This window comes from Phaseolus vulgaris, chromosome 2, assembly GCF_051622355.1.
Source record: "Phaseolus vulgaris cultivar YP4 chromosome 2, ASM5162235v1, whole genome shotgun sequence".
Classification (NCBI taxonomy): domain Eukaryota; kingdom Viridiplantae; phylum Streptophyta; class Magnoliopsida; order Fabales; family Fabaceae; genus Phaseolus; species Phaseolus vulgaris.
In genome coordinates, this window is record NC_143499.1 from 22,267,966 (window position 1) to 22,292,723 (window position 24,758).

At 28.8% G+C, this 24,758-nt stretch overlaps 4 protein-coding genes across 4 annotated transcripts; 3 read left to right on the forward strand and 1 right to left on the reverse strand.

Moving 5' to 3' along the window:
- The first annotated feature begins 1,176 nt into the window (after window positions 1–1,176).
- LOC137810924 (methionine-S-oxide reductase) lies at window positions 1,177–1,829 on the forward strand. Its single transcript, XM_068612423.2, has one exon. It carries the CDS (start codon window positions 1,271–1,273, stop codon window positions 1,646–1,648), a length of 378 nt encoding a protein of 125 aa, XP_068468524.1. The 5' UTR covers window positions 1,177–1,270; the 3' UTR covers window positions 1,649–1,829.
- Window positions 1,830–3,350: 1,521 nt separating this feature from the next.
- On the reverse strand, window positions 3,351–6,338 carry LOC137810923 (putative L-ascorbate peroxidase 3, peroxisomal). Its single transcript, XM_068612422.2, has 9 exons — window positions 6,121–6,338; window positions 5,819–5,916; window positions 5,675–5,730; window positions 5,488–5,553; window positions 5,093–5,144; window positions 4,303–4,418; window positions 4,093–4,190; window positions 3,891–3,990; window positions 3,351–3,598 (listed from the first exon to the last, which is right to left on the reverse strand). The coding sequence occupies exons 1-9, from the start codon at window positions 6,225–6,227 to the stop codon at window positions 3,389–3,391; spliced, it is 903 nt and encodes a 300-aa protein (XP_068468523.1). The 5' UTR covers window positions 6,228–6,338; the 3' UTR covers window positions 3,351–3,388.
- Window positions 6,339–14,405: 8,067 nt separating this feature from the next.
- LOC137810927 (Big1) lies at window positions 14,406–16,788 on the forward strand. Its single transcript, XM_068612426.1, has 4 exons — window positions 14,406–14,750; window positions 14,835–15,130; window positions 15,281–15,414; window positions 16,367–16,788. The coding sequence occupies exons 2-4, from the start codon at window positions 14,888–14,890 to the stop codon at window positions 16,509–16,511; spliced, it is 522 nt and encodes a 173-aa protein (XP_068468527.1). The 5' UTR covers window positions 14,406–14,750; window positions 14,835–14,887; the 3' UTR covers window positions 16,512–16,788.
- Window positions 16,789–19,303: 2,515 nt separating this feature from the next.
- On the forward strand, window positions 19,304–22,794 carry LOC137810925 (putative prolyl 4-hydroxylase 10). Its single transcript, XM_068612424.1, has 8 exons — window positions 19,304–19,933; window positions 20,019–20,103; window positions 20,809–20,906; window positions 21,022–21,119; window positions 21,439–21,568; window positions 21,662–21,849; window positions 21,954–22,043; window positions 22,501–22,794. Exons 1-7 carry the CDS (start codon window positions 19,734–19,736, stop codon window positions 22,025–22,027), a joined length of 873 nt encoding a protein of 290 aa, XP_068468525.1. The 5' UTR covers window positions 19,304–19,733; the 3' UTR covers window positions 22,028–22,043; window positions 22,501–22,794.
- Window positions 22,795–24,758: the final 1,964 nt, after the last annotated feature.

A 24,758-nucleotide genomic window follows, 5' to 3' on the forward strand; every position in this document is an offset into this window, starting at 1 on the left:
TAAAGGTCAAGTGGAGTTAAACCATCCTGAACAAACAACCAGAGAAAATGCAATCCAAAATCAACATAAAATAAATTACCAAAATTAAGCAGCAAGACAAATAAAAATATGTAATAACTGAAACAAAGTTGCATGAAACACAGGATTTGGAAGAGACATTGAGCAGAAATTAACAATTCATCAGTTAAGGTAACAACAATACAATTAGTCATGACTTATCTTGCTTAGGTTGAGGGATCAATGTCATAGAGATTTAATCAATGTCATAGAGATAACACAACTTTTTGTTACTTTTGATTATCTAACACAACCAATCCTCTCTGATTCAGACTTTAAGCTAGATATATAAGTTTACCAACAAAAGATGATAATAGTACCAATGACCCTTTTGAAGCTTCTACATTCAGCTAAATTTATGCAAGATACCAAGGTTTTTTTATCTTCATTCAAAAATTGAAAGTTATTTTTGTTAAGATCTATTATTAAAAATATTAATTTTAATGTGGGTAGATGGGCATATATAATCTTTTAGATCTTTATAATTAATATATATAAATTATGATTTGGTGATTAATCATAAAAGTCCTATATGAAAGGAGAGATCTAACGTGACTTAAGAATATTAGAACTAGTGTGGTTGTTTTTGTTTATTTTTTGCATAGTGGTTTCAGGGTTTAATAAACCCTAGAAATTGCAGAGGAAAAAATAGATATAAAAAAAATGTTAACCCATTTTATTTTTTTTATATTCAAAGAGATTTATATTATGGGTGTTGTTATTTTTTATACCAAAAAAACATTAGTGTTGCTTTTGTATTTAAATTTTATCACTTTATATTATTTTAGTTTCAAAAAATATGTTTGAATTCTTAGTTTTCTATGGTCATGATTAATTAATTCAGTTTAATGAGATATTTTACACTTTGGAAAGAGAACTCTCAATATTCATATTAATTTTAATTTATCTATATTTTTATTAAAGTACAGTGTGTAATTATTTTTCCAGTGATTCTCTTTATTACTTTCCATTATCATTGGTTAAACATTTTTTTTATTTAATTTTGTTACAGCTTAACGTGGTGTAGGAGGTATTAAAGTTAGTTATAAGAAATAAAAATAATACAGAAAAATGATTTAAAATTTAAAAATAAATTTAGCTTAGCAATGAAAAGTCATGTTCCACGGCTACGCGTTTAGGACTTTGTCTGAAGATCTTGTAGTTGTAGTTCACCACCTTCAGAACCCCTCTCTTCACACCATTCACACCAATCATGGCCTCTGCGTACACCTGCAAGGTTTGCGGCTCCAACCTCAATCTCAACTCCGCCTACGCCTTCCCCCCGGACTTCTACTTTGAGGCCGGAAACAAGGACTCCCTCTCCTTCTCCGCCGTAGACGCAGCCAATTTCAAGTTCGAGAAGGAGGACAAGATCCGCCCCTTCTTCGAAACCCTCAACTACTGGGGAATTCAGAGGAAGAGGACCAAGATCAAATGCAACACCTGCGCCTCTCTCCTTGGCCATGTCTACGACGACGGTCCACCACTTACCGATTCTCCCGGTCAGTTTCACATGGGACCCAGCCAAGTCATCCCCCGAGCACCAAGATATAGGTTTAAGACCAAATCCCTCACAATCGCTTCTACTTAATTTCAACTCTTCTCTTTCATTGTACAGCTTGTCATCATCATAGCTTATAGCTTCTGTAATACTTTACGATTCTCTTTGAATTTGTTTGTGTGTGTGTGTGAAGTTTTTCTGTTACTATATGTAATTTGCCTTTTTAATTGATATTTTGTGTTTATAATCATAGTAGAGCACTGGTTGTTTATACTTCGATTACAGATTGAATTGTGAATTGGATGTAGTAGGTATTTTAGGTCTTTAGAAAGAATGGCTATAAGATCAACGTGGGTAAGATGAGTTTTTGGTTTGGTAACTAGCACAAAATGAACCAAAGGTGCTTTTCAACAATCATTAAAGTGTGCCATTGCAGGGGGACCTAATAATAGATTTTGGATACACTATACTAACTAGAAACTAGTGAGATTTGAAAGAAGAAAACTGGAAAATGAATTTATTTCTGATATGTTAATTACAAAATAGGGGAAACCACTTCAGTGTGTAATATAGACTTCATGGCATTTCATTTATCAAGGGAGAGAGAGAACTTTAAGAGCTTAAGAATCTAATCTTTCGAGACTAAAATTAAATTTTCTATTAATTATTATAATTATACTCTTCAGCTAACATTGTAATTACAAAAGAAGTTCTGCTCCTCCTAGGTTGAGGGATCTGCAGGTAAAATTCTCTGCTCTTGAGAAAAAACAGTTCCTTCAAACCTGATGAAGTTTTCTGAGTGTTTTGTTTGGAAGATGTGAACTAAAATCTATTACTTTCCTGATCCGTGTCCTCTTGTAACAATTTTATTTTTATTTCTTGCCAGACCCTTTCATTTTGATGGTACTTTTAAAATGGTTTGCTCTAACAAATTGGTGTTGTGTTACAATTAACTGACTATGAAAGTTGTATTTTATATTTATCTGGGTTAAATATATTTTTAGTCTCTATACTATTATAGGAAAAATCAAAGTTTAGACTATCCGGTTGTTAGCCATATGAAAATAATTGGAATATGTTATTCTGTACGTGAAATTGATTTAATTTAAAGTTTTATTTCATGAAATAGTTATAGTGCGTATGCAATCAAAATAACAAAAAAATCTTGAAAAAACTAAGAATTTTTAAAAAAGACTAACAATCATTTTATATACAAGATAATTCATTATAATAATTTGCATAAGAACCAAATGATCTAAAATTTAAACTAAATCGGATTATCTAAAGTTTAAACTAAAGACGAAATAATCTTATTTAGTTTTGGAGAGTGGATCAATTTGCTGTAGTGCTTTGTGGTGTTCTGACTGAAGGCTTGGAACTCTTTGATGTCCAGCTTTGCGTTCACCAGTTTTGTGGTAAGAGTACTTGGCGGATTATAGTACTCCATGTACATAAAAGTAGAAAAATTATTAGTATTACAATAAGAGCATATCAGTAAACTTTCCATAAAACCGAGCCATCTTGATGCCACCATTGAAATTTGTTTTCGTTCAGTCAGCTATGTGCCACACTAAAACAGAGAATAAATTCCTGTTGTTTCTACCTTATTCTTTTCCTCTGATTATTGAACTGTGGGCTATTACAATTGAACACAAAAATTAAACCAATCTTCTCTAAGTTACCACAGCTGCTTTGAGGATGAAAGAACGTGGCAGGAGTTAAATAGAAGTACATTATATTCGAGGAGTATTTGAGTTCTGAAATTCACAGATTGTAAGCAACATTTTTTAGAAGAAGACGAAGAAAATAAGCTCAAATTCCAATTTCGGATCAATTTTTCAATTGATTTTTCTTCTTCTTATGTAAGTAACCTAATATTGCGGTCAGCACAACTGATATCATACCAATTCCTACAAGTCCCTTGTGCTGATTTAGCTTCTGACATAGTCCCTTGTCCTGATTTAGCTTCTTGGGATCGAAGCCCAGCTCAGAGAGTTTCTTATGTGAAATTGCATATTCTTTGAAAAAAATATCCTCATCCTATTAAATTAAAAATTAAGATTAATATATCAATACAGTAAAAAGGTTCGCACAGTTGACGCGGTTAAGGAATGATAATAACCGAATAAAACTCAAAGACTCAGAATTCGAATTCAAGTTTTAAATCTGATCTTGTGAGATTGAAATTTGAACTGTTCGATTTTATCCGATAGATGTAATTTACTAATTGTCCCAAATTTATAACTGCGTTAAATTTCTATTTGTCCTAAAGGGAAAAAAAGTATCTGATAGCATTTGATAAAAAGAAAAAAAAAAGAACTTTGGTCATTACCTTTGCGTACCGTTCAACATAGTGACGAAATATTTGATCCTCTACTAAAGCATTGTCGATGGGAAGCCTCGAAAAAGATGCACCCTTGCTCAATAGTTCCCTGTTTGGCCGATTCAAAAACAAATAGTTGTGTTAAGTGTTGCTGGGAATTTCAATTTTAAAATGAACAAATAGTTATCATCGTGTAAAATATATATCTTACTTAAAATAGGAGTTATCAAACTTCAAAGGGTCCTTTGTCCATTTCCTTTCGTCAAACTTAGAGCTATCTTTATGCGTCTCACCCTCAGGTGTCTCTCTCTTGTCAAGAGAAGTTAATAAAAAAAAAGTAGATGCATCCTCAAAACTATAAGTAGCAACTCCTCGACATATCACTCAGTTTTTTTAAGGATAATGAATATGCCATTCTTACCATTGGTACTTTTGGATACATACTTCTTGTCAAAGTGTGGCCTCCACATAGAACTACAATGTCTTTGTCTTCACTTAGTCCCATGCGAGAAAATTTTCTCCTTAAACTCCTTGCATCTGAAAAAATTTCATAATAATAGCGAGTCAAGATTACAAATACCTTGGATATCATTAACAGAGTAAAAGTGCAATGATTATATAGAAAACTACGTTTTTTAAAAATGTTTTAATATAATCAGAGAGACAAAATCAAACAATTTTAGCAGACAGTGTATGGGCAATATACATAGCAACAATTTCTATGAAAAAGTTGATTAGTTATGAAATGAAGGTCAAATCTCATATAGGATACATGAACAACAATTTCTACAAAAGACCGTTAAACTTTATGGTAGAAATTAAGGAAATTCTACAATCACATAATTCACAATCTATTGGGTTTGTTCACCTTATTGTATGCTGTAGACACATAACTATTCTTTAACAAAGTTTAAGGTAATGAAATGATCGACAAACTATAACTAGTTAGCACCAGAAAACTAAATTGACTTTTTAACCACTGGTTATTGATTAATAATATAAGAATAAACAGTTGTAGAGAAAATTTCATTATATATAAAAATATAAAAAGTAATACGTGTATTTTTAATTTGGTAATGTTTATTTAATATTTTTTAATCGTTGTTAATAAACTCTAATTTTAGTTTTAACTAGGAAGAAAACCCAAAGGAAGATACATTCATAAATGGTAGTAGAAAATTAGAGACTTAACAACCAACATGATTTATTACCTTCTTCACCATTTAGAAAGCGTATTTGAACTCGTGGAGATTCATTTAAATCCTAACAAAGAAATATATACATTATACAAAAAAATTAGTAATATATCAAAATGGAGTCATGAATTAAGAATTATCAATTAGTAATTTTTAGATCAAAATGCCACCCTCGTTATACTTGATTAAAAAAGATATTCAATTGTCTTATTATAAAGTTTTCATTCACTGTTAACTACTCACACCTTTTTAAGTGCTGAATCAATCTATTTCACTAAATACCCCCGGTAAGCAGTATACTAAACTTTTTATATAGAAATTCATAATCTTGCTTAGTTTTTCAATAGTGTGTCTTCACATATCTTAATTTTTCATGAACCAGAAATATATATACATGAATTTGAATATACCTTTCTGCCGGGAACAAAGTCAATAGTTGGACCCTGAGTGACCTCGATTGCAACAACACCAGCAAGCTGAGATGCAAATTCATCCAATTATACAAGTTAATACAATAAAACTGTAGTTGATTGAATCCACTGTAGTATAATTATGATAATATATATATAGTTAGTTGCGGATTGAAAACTAAATAACCTGGTAAAGGTCTGCGTATGAAACTTTCTTAAGCTTAAGTTTGGCCTTCACTATTTCTGTTTGGGGAATAAATTACAAATGAGCAGGCAGAAAAAAAGTGTCGATTTGAATGAAACTAAGGAAATAAGAACAAGTTAAACTGACCACAGTATTCAACTGCTTTTTCCAAATCCTTGAATGCTTCGTGTTTAGTAATGAATCTAATAGAAGCATTGGGGCCTCCGGTTGCAGCATCGTTCCACCTGTGCAGCATTAAGTAATCACAGTCTCGTTTCATTTTAAGCTAGATTTTTAAAACTACCTTCATACATTAACTATCATCCAAACACGTTAAAACTATGAAAATGAACAGAGATGAGATGAGTTAGTGCTTGTTTATGTTGAGATTTAGGTAATCGAGCTACATTGAAGAAATTAAAGCGTGAAGTTAGTAGTGAGTGACGTACGCTAGTTGAAGCATGAGAGGGGCGCATTTGTTATTGGTGATGAAAGAACGAAGTTGGCGTCGAGCCATCTCAATTTCACTGAGATACTCCTCGTCAACTTCACCCATTTTGCATCCAAGTTATAGTTTGATGATGCAGTGCAACGTATATATAAACGATGGAGAGAGAAGATAATGGTGCTGATGCTAATTGCAAGTAAAGGATTAATTTCAGCGCTTAGGTAAAGCCAGAGGAAAAGGAATTGTTTATATGGAGAAGAAAGGAGAAGAAAGGAGAAGAAAGGAGAAAGGAATTTGTTGCCGTGTGTTTCCATCCCAACCCAAGCACCAACGAGATTCACTTCAAACGTGTAACACGTTTTAAAACTATTTTATTTTAAGTTTATTAAAACTATTTTTAGTAATTCTATTTTAAAAACTGTTTTAAAAATGAAGAAAAAAAAACTTTGTTGTTAAATTTATTCTCAAAGCTAAAAAAATAAAAATAAATAGTTTATGTTTGATTTTTTTTTTCTCTAAAAGCTCTCGTGTTAGCCATTATTATGAAACTTGACATCTCAGATACGTTGACGCCTCAATTAACAACAATCATATGCCATCACATGAAAATAAATATTATTAAAAGAAAAAAAAGAGAAAATACAAAAAAAATATGGGAGACTATACCAAAATCCATATATTATCAAAAATGATATGTATGTGATCTATACCTCTTAATAAAGAACTCTAAGAAAAGACTAGATAAAAGCATATTATACCAATGAAAATACTATATATGAATAAAACATAAGTTAGCAAGCTTATCAGCACATGCATTCCCTCCACAAAAAATCTGAAAAACCCTAAACTTGATTTTTCTACCGTAATTAAGACAAGTGTTCCACCTATTACAAACATATAAGGAACATTAGTCATAATAGTAAATGTGGCATAAACCAAGACAAAATCACATTCTATAAACTAATAAGACTCATCTTTTGAGTTTGTTCAATAACATGCATAACTTCATAAAACTCACCAATCAAAGCAGTCTGAACATTAAGAAAAGCAGAGAAACTACCAATAAACTCTCTCATACTCCCATGGAAAATACACCCCAAGCATCAAGATCTGGAGACCCCTAGCAACATCATCAATGCTTATTTAAGCAGCAAGATGAGAGAAGGAAACTCTCATCTAACAGGAAGATGAGATAGAACTTTACCACTACGAGTATTAATACAAAAAAAAACTTAAGCACACTGAAATCAAACATATCATTTCACATAGGACTTCTAGACTAATTATCCACTAAACAAGTGAAATCTTTAATGACCAAAATGATCATAGAAACATCAATTTTAACCTGAAATCTAGCATAGTTCATCATACATCATGTCATCCAAATAGAAAAAGTTATCATAGCAATTTTAATCAAATTAATTAAAGGTACCATCACTCCCAATAAAAAAAAAAGGAGATCACCCACATTGGAGAAATGAGAAGTAAGGAAAATTTGTCGAACCCAACTCCAAATATGCATAACATTAAGACATTCAAAAAATAAATGAATAGATTCCTCCTGCTTTTCACAAAGCGTACACATAGAACATATATGCAAACCTCTATGCGGAATGTGTTGATTTGTAGGTAGTCACCCATGAAAAACTTTCTAGAGAACTAGAGTTTTGGAAGGAGGCATATATGAAGACCAAATGAGTTTACCCTAGCCACATGGAATTCCCAGATCCAAGAAAAAAGTCATAGCCAACATAAGAGTGAAACGCCCAGAATCTTCCAGAATCCAATTAAGAATATCTTGTGTCTGCCTAATCATGATATATGTTCAAAAAAATGAGGCATATAATGTAATGACAAGGGAATACTCCAATCTCTACTAGTCAAGAATTGAGAAACTATTTCTAAGATTCTAGAACCATTAGGTACCCCTGCAATGATTGATAAAGAAGGAGTGAAACACCATTTATCATTCCAAAAATTAATAAAAGTACTTGTACCAACAGTCCAAGAAGTATGTTCAAGAATAGTGTCATAAAACTGTTTAATCTCATACCAAATATAGGAGGATTTATAAACCATTCTAAATTGATATTTTGATTTAAGAACTCTGAATTTTAAGAAAAAAGACCAAGACTTATATAAAATATTTTATGTTTGATTGTGTAAAAATAATTTTATATTATCACTAACTTACTTAAATATAGTAAGAATAGTTAAAACAAAAATTCCAAAAAAGAACATCTATGAAGAGCTAGAATAAGAAAGAAAAAACATAACAAATAAAGAGCTTAAAAAAAGGAAGAAAAAGCATATAAAATATTAATGTAGTTCAATTTAAACGTTAAATAACTTCAATCTACATGACAATTAAATTTGCAATCAAACAAATATTACAATTATATAGATATAATTGTTTTAACTGATTTTTGTAAGTCACTTTTAAATCTAAACTAGTGAATAAGACATGTGTAGTGCTTTCACTAGTGAGTTTGAAGTGTCATTTAGATGAACTCTATGATAAAAGAAAAAGAAATTTAAGATTTAATGAAAAAGATAGGAGCATTAATAAAAACAAATGAATTAGTCAATAGAGATTATCTTGAATCACCATACAATTTTCAATTATAAGATGATATTGAATTATGAGACAATTTATAAAGTGAGAAGATTTAAAAATATTAACAAGATTTTATACTAAAATAGTCTTCACCTAGTAAATGTCCTAACAGTAATTTTCAATAATTCATTCAATAAATATTTTAATCTTTAAACTAAAATAAATATAAATAATTTAATCATATGTTTTTCAATGAGTTCAATATAATTGTGTTTAATATTAATAAACTTTAAATTGAAACTATGTAAAAAAAAATAATAAAAAAAAATATACCTGAAGTTGTCATTGTTTGACATTTAAGTTGTGTTTGAATTGAAGAGAAGATGAGTAGAAATTTGAGGAAGTGCATGTATGAGGATTTGAGACAAAAGTGTAAAGAAAGTAAATGTGTTTGGATTGAAGTATCTTAGGGTAGATGTGTGTAAAAAGTTTATTAAAGTTTATGTGTGATGCAATATTTGTGAGGAAATTTTGATTTTTTTAAAATGTAAAATGTAAGATTACAAATTTATCATTATCTTTAAGAATATTTGAATAATGAAATATAAGATATTTTTATGTTGATTTGAGTTAATTAAATTTTATAAATTATTTTTGAGTACCGTTGAATAAATATTTTTTTTAAAAAAATATGAGTTAGTTAACATTGTCAAAAGAGTCATCAAAATAATATTATCTAAAGTATATATAAATATTTAAATTAACTTAAAAAAATATTTTATTTATTTATGCATTTTAGTTATTTGTAATTAAACACATTATTTTCAGTATTGTGTAGATTAACTTTGAAAAAAAATACAAGAATTTTGTCGCAACATAAAAAGTTATTAATAAATAATTATATTAATTTAATAAATAAATATATTTATAAAATAAAATTGTTATATTATTATTATTATGTAAATTTAAATTGTAATAGCTGAACCACCTGTAATAACTAGTATCAAAAGTCGCCCGACCGACCAAGGATAAAAGCCTTAAGGTAAAAAGAAATATGCAAAAAAATCAGGTATAATTAAACACATCAGACAAAATAAAAGGTACACAATTAATATAACACTCATAACACATCAAATACCGAGCACTTACTTGAGCATCAAAGTATCTTTTGCATGTACACTCATGATTGATAGCCAAAGCAAGAGAGTTAGAAGTGAAGGAAGTAATAAGCAAAAGACAACCGAAGAGGAGGAATCATTTGTTCAACCGATTACCTTATTGTCTCTACCCGATATACAAGAACATAAATATTTATTATAAATAATTAATTTAAGCAACATACACAATCGATTTTCAGCTCAGTATTTAATGTTTGAAAATCAATTTTGAACTTAAATAAAATACACAATTGATTATGAACTCGGTATGTAATGCTTGTAAATCGATTTTGAACTAAAACGCACTATGTAACAAAGGGTATTTGAGTAAAGGGTATATGTGACTTTGTTGTCCTTTGCTTTCATTTCTTTGCTCATGAGAAAATAACTTAAACTTGTCTTCCTCGATATAACATCCTCACACTCGCCTACATAACCACAAATCCAAACAACCATAAATCGCGTTCTTCTTTTCGTGTGAATAGAAGATGACCAAATCCAAACATAACATTAATTTTAAGATAGTTGCTCAAAAACCTTCAACTTTACGACATGTGTTCTGGTCAAAGTAATGTATCCATGAAAAATGAAGATAAAAAGGAGTTATAACAAAAATTAAATAGAATCAATCTTTTAAAAATGAGTAAATCTTTTTTCTCACAGTGAAAAATATGTTAAGGTTTCTCTTCTTAACCAGACTTTCTCATTATTCAAAATCACTACAAGAAAAATCCAATTTATCTACGGAAGAAATCCATAGGTAACAGCCAAAATCCGTAGGTAAATCAACATTACCTACGGATTACCCACGAAAAAAATCCGTATGTAATGTGGGCGTCGGTAATTTACCCACGAAAAAGAAATAATTAATGTTAGAACTAAACTGCATCAGATGGAACTTGAAACCAAGTTCCTTGAAGAATATCCATAGAAGCTTTAATCATTACACCAGTCAAATTTTTGTTGTCATGTTATGATTATTATTATACTTATGAGTATAATTATCAATATTAATATAATTAATAAAATAAAAATTAATAACATTCTTCATATATTTAATATTATTATTATTATTATTATTATTATTATTATTAATATTGTTAAATATTATTAATATTGTTAAATATTCTTAATATTATTAAAAATTCTTAATATTATTAAAATTCTTAATATTATTAAATATTATTATAATTAATATTATTAAATATTAAATATTATTAATATTATAAAATATTATTAATATTATTAAATACTACTAATATTATTATTATACATTATTAAATATTAAATATTATTAATATTATAAAATATTATTAATATTATTAAATAGTATTAAATATCATTAATATTATTAAATATTATTCATATTATTAAATATTATTAATATTATTAAATATTATTAATATTATTAAATATTATTAATATTATTAAATATTATTAATATTATTAATATTATAAATGTTATTATTATTATTAATATTATTAAATTTTATTAATATTAGTAATATTATTAAATATTATTAAATATTATTAAATATTATTAAATATTATTAAATATTATTAAATATTATTAATATTATTAAATATTATTAGTATTTAATAATATTATTAAATTTATTAAATATTATTAATATTATTAAATGTTATTAATATTATTAAATGTTATTAATATTATTAAATGTTATTAATATTATTAAATGTTATTAATATTATTAAATGTTATTAATATTATTAAATGTTATTAATATTATTAATGTTATTAATATTATGAATTATGATTTTATAATTCTTCATATTATATTAATATTTTTAATATTATGTATATAATTATTATGATAATAGTTGGTAGGTAATAGAGATATGTGGGTGATAATTCGTAGGTAATAGAGATTCGTGGGTAATAGTTGATTTTTTTTTTATCAGCACGTGGATAATAGTTGATAGGTAATAGAGATCCGTAGGTAAAAACTGGTAGGTAATAAGATCCGTGTGTAATAGTTGGTAGGTAATGTTGAATTTACCTACGGATTCAGAATCTGTGGGTAATGTTCGTAGGTAATGTTATTCATAGGTAATATCCGTAGATAATGCTGAATTTACCTACGAACTCAGATTCGTAGGTAAAAATTCGTAGATAATACTGTTTTTTTAGTGAATAATTTTTATTGAGAAACTTGATAAACTATTTCACATGTATAAACACAATTAAATTTAATAGTATGATAATTAATTTTCATTAAATAGTTTTTAATGAGATATTTTCTTCTAATCATAATAATAATAATATTATCATCATGATCGAATTCAGAATCTTCTTTATAGGAAAAACAAATGAGAAGAAGATTCATTTACAATTACAGTTGTTAAACAAACATTTATTTATTCTTTGAAATATGAAAGATACCTAATCTTCTTAGATTAGTAATAACTGCAACAACTTGTATTGTCTTTAAAATATTTGACAATACTAGTTTTCATCCTTTTGATTTGGGGGAAGGGCCAAGAGCAAATGGTGCAGTGGATGGTACAAACAACCTTTTTTTTTGTTTTGTCAAAGGAAATAAGATTGGTACAAACAACTTTTTTTTGGTTTTGTCAAAGGATATAAGATTGGAACAAACAACTGAGACTATAGTACTTTTTTTTTATTAAGGGATCATTATCACCTATTAAAAGAATTAGAAGTTTAAATAACACTGTGTACGTCATGGCTCAATATTCCGTTAACCACGGACACAGCGAAGGTTATCCTAAACAAAAATAAGGAAACAATATTTAAATAACTTTATTATTTCTTTTGGTTGGAAAAACAATATAAATCCCTTTTAGGTGCACAAGACTATATAATTTTAAACTTAAATATATTTTTCTTCTATAATAAACAAATTTTCAACAACTATATTATAATATATATATATATTTAGTGTAAATTTGTTTGTTATCTAAAAAAATAATATTATAACTAATTAATTAATAATTTTTTTATAACTAATTAAATAATAATTTAAAAAATATTTATTAATAATATAAATCATTTTAGTTGTCAATAATTAATTTAGTCTGTAAAATAATATCTAGTAAAATAATTAACTATTTTATATTTTTAAAATTAAATTTTATTTAATATTTTTCTTTTAGTGTACACAAATTAATACTTATAGTAAAAAATATGTAAGTATTGGAGGAAGAAATGAAGTAGATTAAAGAAAGACTTGCCATGGTAAAGTGACGATGATTCCATTGATACAAGTCAATTTCATTATCACTCAGTATGCTTTATTTTCAAATATTTTTTATTTATTTTATGTTTTAATAAAAAAAATAATCTTTTTAACATGTAAAAATAATTTATTTTACTTCCAAATTTGCCAGTTCACCATATCAGAATTCAGAACGTAAAATAAACAACAAGCAGATAAAAAAAACATTAAAAAAAAAGCGAAAAGGAAATAGATTGATTAACCAAAAATCAATACAAAACATATTTTTATTTTTATTTTTATCCAAGATTTTAAATATTGATTAGCAGATTCATGCCATTTTTATTCATTAATTTATAACAAAAATTGATATTTTAAGTTAACCCCATTTTTTTTGGAAAATTTCATATTAATTATATTCTAAAATTGTATTAAATTATAATACAATATGTTTTTAACCAAATGATAATAGCTAAGATATATTGAAAAATAATAACTTTAAATTCATAGTAGACATGTACCACTACAAGAAAATCACGAAATAGAAATCAAATTTAGAGAAAAAAAATAATTAGTTGTTATAGGGACTAAATTAAAGATTATTTTAGAGACTAAATTTTTTATTTATTTCTAAATTAGTTTCTATTATTTTTAAATAGTTTATAAATTGATATCTAATTAGCTACCAATGTTTTAACTACCAATTATTTAGATTCTAATTTTGGTAGCAAAAACTTTGGCAGCTAATTAGATACCAATTTAGAAATCATTTTACAATAATAGAAACTAGTTTAGAAATTAAAAGTTATTTTAGTTTATAAAATTATCTCTTATTTAGTCACTATAATAATTAATTATTATTTTTTTTATCTAAAATTAGTTTATATTTCATGATTTTCTTGTAGTAGTGAAGCAGTATAATTACTAACAGATAATATCTTTTTTCTGTTTAACCTAAATCATTTTAACTCTACTTTTACTTGCTTGAATGTGCAAATTTTTAAATGTCACCATCTTTTTTTTTCCTTCAACTTAAAAACTCTAGAGAGACATGTTTCCAAGTTTATAACCCTATATTCAACAACATATGCAATCTCACTCTTAAGCTAAACTTGAACAACTATAATTTTATAATTTTGTACATTGAAAAATATTAATTTGTACATTGAAAGACACCAATATATAATTGTTATCTTATTAATACAATTTACAAGTTATTCCATTTAAAAAAAATATTTATCTTTTCAATTATAATTTAGTGCATAGTTAATAACATGACTATGTTAAATAATTTAGTAGAAAAGAAAAGAAAATTATAAATTTATAAAATACTCAACATGTTAAATAAGAGGCCACCACCATTACATATTGAATATTCTTGATAGAGATGGGAAAGTAGAATGATGTTGGGTAAAGAGGAAAGAGATTTATTTATATTGAACTAAATGAAGGCAATCTGAAAATGAATAGAAAGATGAGGGAAATTGTTGAGAGCATGAAGGAGAGAATAGGGTAAGTAATTATTATATATTCTTAAGAGTTAAGAGTGAAGACGGTTAAGTGAGTGAATAAAATAAGATAGAAGCAACCACCATTCCAATCTCCTTTTATCGTTTCTCACTTTCAACACGCAACAATATAGTGGGAACACTGCATCTTGAATATTCTTGCTGACTCAGAAATTAAACCATCAATTCTTCTATAAGGGAGAGGAAAGGTAGGTTTGATAGTGAGTTAGCTAGCTCGTGAAATAAATTGTCACTTTCTTTCATCTCAACTCCTTCTTTTGATCATATAACAGATCAAGCTCTGCAACAAAGGTTCGCAACTGAATTGGTGTCTTAGTGATTCGGAATGAAGCAGAGAAAGGAAGAATCAGAAGGTGATGTTTTTGAATCAATGGCAGAGGTTGTTCCTAGGTCACTAGTTCCACCACCACCACCTCCACTTCCCAATTTTTTCTCAAAACCAAAAGCAGAAGAGAGTGTCACAAACCGAGAAATTGCCAAGTTTTGGAGGCAAAAGAGGATCCAAGAAGAGGACCACCTCCTTGCTGCTATCAAAGCTGCTGCTAGACTCCGTGCACGCAATCTCACGGTAATTATTAATTATCAGTTATGTTTCGTAAATACAGTATTTGCATGCAGAAAACTACATCCAATATGAAATCAAGCATGTCCTAAACAATTGTTTGTTCCACAGAAAGAAAACTGTTCATAATTTTGTTCTGTAATTAATGTCTCACAGGAGCAAGAGTATCAGAGGTTCGAGTTGTCCCTGGAGACCGATAATAACTGCGATGAAACCAAGAAAGAGACTGTGAAATTGAACGTAGGGGGAGTTTCCAAGGACCAAGAAGTGCGTGTTGGAATCAAGGATTGGTCAGTATATTACCTTTTCAGAAAAAAACTTTATTTAAGTATATTTAACATTTTTAATACTAAAGATCAATTTAATAATATGATACTATTTTAATGAAATTTTATAAATATTTCACTCTATTTTATATGAAGGTTATTTAAAGTTTTATATATGTTTAATTATTATAATTGAAGTATTTGAAAATCTTGATTAAGAGAGAAACTCTTATTTGACCATCAACCAGACTTTATTACGAAAGTGCTTGGATTAGTTATTCTGCATAGATCATCACTATGATTATTTCAGGTTTTTTTTTTATCAAAAGTAATTAATAGAAAATCAATGATTCGACAAAGAGTTGTTGGAAAAAATGGAAGAAAGATTTGAGTTCACTCCATTGTAGAAGATTTTAATTCTACAAGGTTATTGGCCCTGCTGCTATTCTAGATAGATGCAGCAAGTTGCAGTTTCTGTTCAATGGTTGACGGGGGATTGTGGGGTTAAGATCACAAAAAGAAGTATTAAAACACTGTCATAATTTATCAATTTGGTTGAATTTTAGGCATCTTATTATTATAAATACGAAATATTTATACTTTTATTATCTTAATGATTTTTCTTACAAAACTTAAATATGAAGCACTAATAATTGAAATTCAATTAGAGTTGGATGAAAGTAACGTTGATTTTAGGATATATATGACTGACTGGACAAAATAATGTACATAATCGGGAATTGAGAGATGGGACGAATACTTAATGTATCTAGACTATAAATATTGCTTCACACTTTGGATTTCCATTGGTAGGATCCCACAATAAAAAAAATTAAGAGCTTACTCCTACCTCTAAACAAAATCATAGTTTAAATTCATGATAATTACTATTTTTTTTTTCTTCCTATTTTGGATTTATAAATAATTTGATTACAGAAATTTAGAATATTTAAATAATTTATTGTGAGGGGTGCAGGTGGACAAAAAGCAAATATGCGTATTTGAATCAACCAGCAATAGATTCCATGGATCTTCCTAAGAAACGAAGGTCTACCTATGTTCCCAATTTTCTCTCTTACCAGCCCAAGCCTTTGTACCCTTCTGCAATTGGTGTGTTTTAAGCCACATGATGCATTCCACTGCATGCAGTTTGTTAATCTGAAATTCCAGGTGTCCTTGTTTCATTCGTCAATTTTTTTGTGGGCAACCTTGTTCAGTGTTTCTTTTGTCATTCAAATGTGTGTCCGTGTCCTTTTATCTACTGCTGGACATTCTACATAACGTGCCACTGTTTTGTAATTTCTATGTATCATTCCACTGTTCTGTTTCCCGTTTTCTGGCTAATTATGTGTCAGTGATCGATTACTGAACGAGTATAAATCTCTTTTTACATGTTTATTACTCAGCTTTATAGTTTACAAATCAATGCCTCGTGAACTGCATGTTAACCAACGAGTCAAAATAATAGTAAGCAAAAATATCTAATAATTATAATTTTAAATTTTTATTATGTCATCTTTTGTACATTTCCATAAATACGACATTAATATTTATAAATGTTGAGTGAGACACTTTTCTTTGAGCGATATGTTTTCACATCAAAATATTCGTATTTAAATTATATATTCTCGGTGTTGTTTGAGAAAAGACGTTTGATCAATAACAACACTTAAAAAAAAAACTTATTAATTTGTTTTTTACTTAAAGTATATAAATGTTATAAATGTTTGAGTGTCGAACTAATAGAAAATTAACATTAATTATATCAGCACCCAAGCGACATGACTTGGTGTAACAAGACACCAACTTCAACTTCTTTCACAAAACTTAAACTCTCTATCTACTCACCACTTGAACAATAAGAATTTCAAAGAAGATAAGGGTTTTTTTTTTTTTTTTTTTTTTTTACATTTTTCTTTTTCAAATATCAAGTTATAGACTAGGTGAAAGGTTTTATTCATCGATGAAATGTTTTACTATTGAATAATACAATGTGTATGTATATAATAAATGTTGAGTGTCTGTTGAATAATAACTCAATATTAAATGTAACATAATTAAAATAATTATTCATTCTCAACTTGATGATACAAAACTTAAAATGGTGATCAAGAACTACAATATCCAATTCTCCAACTTAATCAAAATAAAGATACAACTTTCCAAGCTATACCTGAACAAATTCTCATTCATATACAAATATGAATATCATCAACATTAAAATCATTTCATAAATTTAATTTTTCCTTACATGGAGATAATTTCAAAAAAAACAAAAAACAAAAAACCTAATACTTATCCATAATTTCAACATATACAACATTTTCAAAGATCATTAGCTTATTTCTAATTCCCAATTGATTTAAACATATGTAATGTAAAACTTCAAGGAAAAGAAAAAAGAAGAAGATAGAATTCATTATAAAAGACAAAACATTTATCTATATTAAGATTTTGATTGGTCTATCTTAATCTACTTGTTTTTACCTTAAAAGTAAAATCTAATCGTGAAAATGATAAACAAACAATTAATATTGAATTTGAGAAAAAAAATAAAAATTATATATTAGTTTAGAGAGATAAAATCATAGAATAAATAAAGAATGGAATTTTATTTAATCTACTTATAAATATTTTTGAAAATATTTTCATTCCCCATTTAATTAAAAACCATACTCTTTAGACTAAATAAATTAAATCTCATGTAGAGTTATTAGTATTATCATTTGTTTGTTGGAATCTGTCTTTCATAGCAAGAAGTAATATACCTAATTTTAATTATATAATTTTAAAAATATATACTTTATAACTTTTTTTTAAAAAATTTATTTAAAGATAAATTTCTAAATCTATTTAAAAAATTGTTGCAACATGATTTTTTAAAACAAATAAAATATTTAAAAGCATAGCAATAAATGTGTTAGATAAAAAAAAGACTTAGATGATATAAAGTCTATCTCACATATCCCATTATCATTTCTACAGCAAGATTATCAATCAAAGAAATCAATATTTTAAAATCATTTATACAAAATATTTTCTGATACAAGTTAATTGAATATGATGTTAGACAATCATAAAAGGCAAATTCTCCTGTATTTTCGTACTTTCTTTTCTATTTTTATATATATTTTTTTAAAATTTCAACAATATCCTTACTAAAACAAAAACATTAAATAGAAATAAATTTAGAATAAAAAGTATAAAAATACAACTTAAGTTATTTAGAAATACGAGGTTATACTTTATTTAAGTTATTTAAATTTATTTTAAATATTAAAACTCACATTTTAGAATTAATATAGAAATACAGAAAAATGTATGGAGTTGGAAGGAGAAATTGACTTTATAAAATTTAATCTTAACATAAATAAAATAGAAATTAGTTTATCTATTCAAAAAGCGCATATCTATCCAGAACATAGAAATGAGTTGAAGTACTGAAAAAGGCCACCATATCCAGAACATACCAACTCAAAATTACAACTGTTGGGAAATAAAAACAGTTAAACTCAAATAACTAAGACTCATTCGAAATTAACTCCCCTGTAATAGTTTGAAAGACATTATCAAACACCGAATAGTTTGAAAGATTTGTACAGAGTGAGATAAATATTCGGTTTCATGTAACATATAACTGTTTGATTTCGCAGAAGTCGTAAAGTATAGCTGGATGCAGCCAATTTGTTTGATTCGTGGAATTCGCATACCATTTTTTTAATATGAAAATATTCAACAGGCATTAGTTTAACAATATTTTCTACACAGATGCATAATTAGTCACACTTTTTCTTTTCTTTTCTTTTCTACCTCACGATCTTTGCCAGCTAATTTTACGCTTAGTTGGAAGAAAAAAAAGAGTGAGAGACTGCAGTACGTCAACTTATAAATTCTTAAATTATTCTGAACGTGAGAAAGAGTGGAGGCTATTAAATTTAGATTAGGATAATAAGGTACGTTTTATACACCATGTTGTTACAGTTGAAATTGGGTTTCGTTTGAGTAAATTTTCGAATTTAATAAAAAAACTATTGAAAAAAGAATTTGAAAATTGCATTAAATAAAAAAAAGTAAATGGCATGAATTAAGAAGTTTAGAAAACTGGTGTGATGATGAGTGCAGTGTAGTAATAATAATAGGAAGAGGAGAAAGAGACAAGCCCTCTTCCCCCCTTTTCTTCCTTCCACCTTCGCTGGTCCAAAGACAACAACACAATACATACATACACACACGCACGATTATTGACACAGCAACAAAATAGCGCACTCTGTTCAAATCCAATCCACGTGTTCAGTTTGATCGAGTTTCAGATCTCGTGGATCAGAGCTCAAGCGTAACTAACAATGGCGAAACCCAGGTACTCGCGTCTTCAACCTCGCAAATCATCGTCTTCGTCAACGCTCATCCTCACTCTCTTACTCGTCTTCACCTTCCTCATCCTCATTCTCCTCGCGCTCGGCATCCTCTCCATTCCATCCTCCTCGCGCAACGATTTGCCCAAACCCAACGATCTCACTTCCATTGCTCGCAACACAATCCAAACGTATGTTACCTCACCTTCCTCATTGTCTCTACTATTAATCTATTATTTATTATTTATTATTTTCTGTTTTTTATTTGTGATTCAGTTCCGACGATGACGAGGAGAGGGGAGAGCAGTGGGTTGAAGTAGTGTCGTGGGAGCCGAGAGCTTTTGTTTACCACAATTTTCTGGTAGGTTTCGCGCTATGCCAATTGCTTCCACGCGCTTGCAAATTCGCTGTGCGCTGACTTTTGTAGTGGATTTTAATCGAAGTTGTTTCTTGTTGTCATTCGCCTTTTCACCACATTTTGCCTTGCTTTTGCGTGCTTGTGTGACTTCCGTTCCCAATTTCTGTCGTGGTTTCTCTTTTCAAAGGTCGTGGCTTGTGAAAATGTTGGAAAATTAAAAGGAAACGTATGCTCATGTGGAATATTGTTGGCTTGTTAAAAAATTCTGAGAAAATAGGTTTAATGTTAATATCGTGGATCTTACGTTAATGATCCAGTGCAATTAGGGTTAGATTTACGAAGATTGTGCTGGAGAGGAATGGATATAGGGTTTAGTGCTAAGATTTCATCTTGACGCAGAAGTTCATGGTGTTTTAGCTCCTTATAGTTCTCGATTAGGAGTGTCACTTTGTTTCACTGCCTTTGTAATTGGAAGGGTATGATATCGTTGCAATTTTTGGAGTTTTTGTTGGCTGAATTATGCTTGGCATAAAGTTCGAATGGTGTATGTATTTCAATGTTTGGATGTGATTTTAGCATGATTGAATGACATTGTGTTTTGGTTAAGGTTCTTGCTCATTTGGAGCATCAACGATTTAATATGATGCATTATAATTTATAACGTCTCTACCTTCCAAATACTAATGCTTATTCTGAATGATCTGGTAGACGAAGGAGGAATGCGATTATCTAATTGACATAGCAAAGCCAAGTATGCAAAAGTCAACGGTTGTAGACAGTGAAACAGGAAAGAGTAAAGACAGCAGGTTGGACTATTTCCCATTTTGTCTCAAGTCCTTTGGTATTAACAAGGATTTCTTTTGCGTTATTAAAACTGCCAAAATCGTAAATTTTACCTGTATGTTTTCCTTTAACATGTAGAGTACGTACAAGCTCTGGAACTTTTCTGCCCAGAGGTCGTGATAAGATTGTCAGGAATATTGAGAAAAAAATTGCTGACTTTAGTTTCATTCCTGTTGGTAAGTATTTTGCACTTTTTATCTTGTTTATAGTAACTTTAAAATATTACCATAACAGATTTATTGCTGGTTCTTCTTATTTTTTTCTGGTTCACCTACATGTTTAAGTTGATGGTAATATCTAATTGCTTTAATCTGGTGAACATTTTGTCTATGATTGAGATGGTTTGTGTAGTCGTAGATGTTGTGCATGTGCCTTCAATGAAATATTTTAAGTCGCCTTTGGCATCTGTTTTCTGGTCTATGATCTAAGATAGTAGACTATTTTTCATTATATACTTCACAAAGCATTACATAAGCTGTGTCTCACAATATACAGAGCACGGCGAAGGACTTCAAGTTCTGCACTATGAAGTTGGACAAAAGTATGAGCCTCACTATGACTACTTTCTTGATGATTTTAACACTAAGAATGGGGGTCAGCGAATAGCAACAGTGCTGATGTATCTGTAAGTGCATCATGTGTTTTCTTAGTTGTCAACTTCAAATGTTCTTGTATATGAGGACGGTGCTCATACTCTGTTGCTTTTTTGATGATGCAGTACTGATGTTGAAGAAGGGGGTGAGACAGTGTTTCCAGCTGCCAAAGGGAATTTTAGTTCTGTGCCATGGTGGAATGAGCTTTCTGATTGTGGAAAAAAAGGACTTTCAATTAAGCCGAGGAGGGGCGATGCTTTACTTTTTTGGAGCATGAAGCCAGATGCAACTTTAGATTCATCAAGTTTACATGGTTAGTTTCTCTAATTCTTATTATATCGGTGCGGCTACGTAACAAGTTTTAGTAGTGACTAGAGGAGATAAATTAACAAAACTGTTTTCTTGATTATTTTTCAGGTGGTTGTCCAGTGATTAAGGGTAATAAGTGGTCAAGTACCAAATGGTTGCGTGTCAACGAATACAAAGCTTGAATATACATTACTACAGGTAGTTCTCTCTCCATACTATCGAAATGTATTATTTACACTAACAGTTGGGGAAAGACATCCATGCTTATCTGTCCATGTTTTACATTTATGTTAACTGTCTGAGACTTGGCCAATAGATTGCTTGCACTGAATACAACTTTATATAAATGCGAGCGTTAGTGTTGATTTGTGTTGCACTATCTTGTTCTCAAGTTTTTGGATTTAATTGATGTTAAGATAGTCAGATGATAGATTTAGTCCCAAAATATCTTTTTGTGTGAAGGTAACTCAATCTTCTGCAAACTGACTGCTAAAATGGGAAAACCGAGATATGTATGCTTCACATTTTTCACTCATTATAGAGTTGTATTCACAGCTCGATGGTGTCTTGCTTGGGATTATTCCAAGTTGCTTTTAGTTTGATAAAATTTAATATGCTAGTCGTTGCTAATCATCTTTCCTGTTGATCTGTTTAGTTATCAGGTTTTTTCTGAATTTGTCACGCCAATGGTGTACAATTAGAATCTCAGCTAAAGCTTTGCGTGATAATGCTTCAGAGCTGGAAGGAAATATTACAGCATGACGTGGCACTCTGTAGTTTTGGATGTTCAGTTGTAAGCTAACTCATTTTTCCCCCTACCCTTTTCATTTATGACATTCGAAAATATAATAAAAAAAGATTATGTACTGCTTAATTTACAATAGGGATGTTCAAGAAAATGTATGAAACCAATAGACGGAGCAAGTATACCAGCTTTTTTTCCTCGGAACTCCTTTACCTTTGTTGTAATCGTTGCTCGTGTTGTTATCCTTATACCCCTATACCTCTCCTTTAATATCAGCTATAAATTTTCCGAAGAAAATTAGTGTTGCTATACTCAATAAATTAACGCAATGACAGTAAATGGCTATTAGTAGGTAACCCAATAGGATGGTGTTTGTACTCGCACGTGGAAAGAAAATCCATGTAGCAAGGAAACTCATGTTCCATTTTAATTAAGAACTTGTTGGATCACCGAAAGTTTTAGTAGTAATAGCAAAGTTTGGTTGAGGAAAACCATTAGAAGATAAAAATATTATTTGTATTTGTATGTGCAATGATATTGGGAAATTTACAAAATCTGGTGTAATTTTTTCCCGTTTTTACAAAAATGGGTAAATTTCCCAGTGCTATTCTCTAAGAGATGTGTGTTTGCATGTAACCGCATCTTTGACTAGATTGTTTTTCTTTTATTTTTGGTTGGAAAGTTGATCGTTAAGAAAAGAAAACTCGTAGAAAGAAAACTTCGTTGTTACTAAGTTAAAATGTCCAGTATTTCTTTTATGAAGAATTTTTTAATCATTTGTAACTATTATTAGAATTTAATTTCTTTTCAGTAACCTATCTCTGTATTAATTTTATATTAGTAAGTTATGCAGAATAGTATACTGTAACTTGTATGCAAAACTTCCATCAATGGAATGATTGTTCTATATTTGTTTATCTATTAATTAATCTTTTACCAAGTACAAAAAGCACACCCTTTTAATTATAGTCTTAATCGTAATTAAATATACCTATTATAAGCTCAATCTAGGTTTTTTTTAACTAGAAGCAACTAACTGGAATGCTTATCTCACTTTCTTAGGGTTAAATAACCGATTAATTGGTTTTAGTAATAAAATAAGTGAGTTGACGTTGTATATTTTGGTAAAATTACTTATTAAAACAACTTTGTTCAATAATTTCTTATCAATAAATAATTACAGGACGTGTTAGAGAAAAAAGGTAAAAACTCCTAAGCATGATTTGATATATAAGATTCATTAAAAATTTACCTAAAGAACTTAATAAACAATTATTAAGTGCTGTAGATGATGAGCCATATATTATTTAATTTTAAGACTTAGAAAAAAGAAAATGCAGAATTTTCAAAGGAAAAAAAAACTATATTCGAATCAGTAAAACATTTTTACATTATCATGTAATCTATGTAGTAATTTGTTGACTTGTTATAGAAATGTCCTTAAGAAGTTATATCAATACTAATTTGTAATTGAGTATTAGCGTTACATTATTTTACACTGTCAACAAATAATGGTTAATCTCATTTTTTAAAATATCAGTTTAAAAAAAAAACCTTCATTGTCACTTTTTTTTTTATTTTCTCTAGATTTAATTATCATAAAACCTTACTTACTATAGTAATAGTAACTAGGGAGTGAGAGAAGATAGAGAATGCGCTTCTCCTAATTCCCGTATCTACTTCTTTTTAAATTACGGTTAAAAACGAGTTTTATACGAAACACTTTGCGGTAAAGAAATACTTTAACTCTTATTTATATTAAGGGTTAGAAAAAAATACAAATTAATTGTGAAATTTAATTTATATTTATATAAATTGATGTTACCTTTAACTCATTTAAAAGTTAAATGGATTTAGCTTAAATTCAAATCTATATTTTTGGATTTTAAATCCAATCCATTCAATTGGATATGGATTAGATATAAATTGGATATAATTTTTGATTATTTAAATTGAATTTTGGGTTATATTTTGACTTGATCCTGAGTCGAGTCAATTTGGATTCAAATCGAGCAAAGTCAGTTTGAGTCTATATTGAGCCGAGTCGGCCCGAGTCAAAGTCAAGCTGATTCGGTTCAGGCCAAAGTCGAGTCGAGTCGATTCGGGCCAAACTCGATCCGATTCGGCCTAGGAAAAAGTCGAGCAGAGTTAGCCTAGGCAAAAGTCGA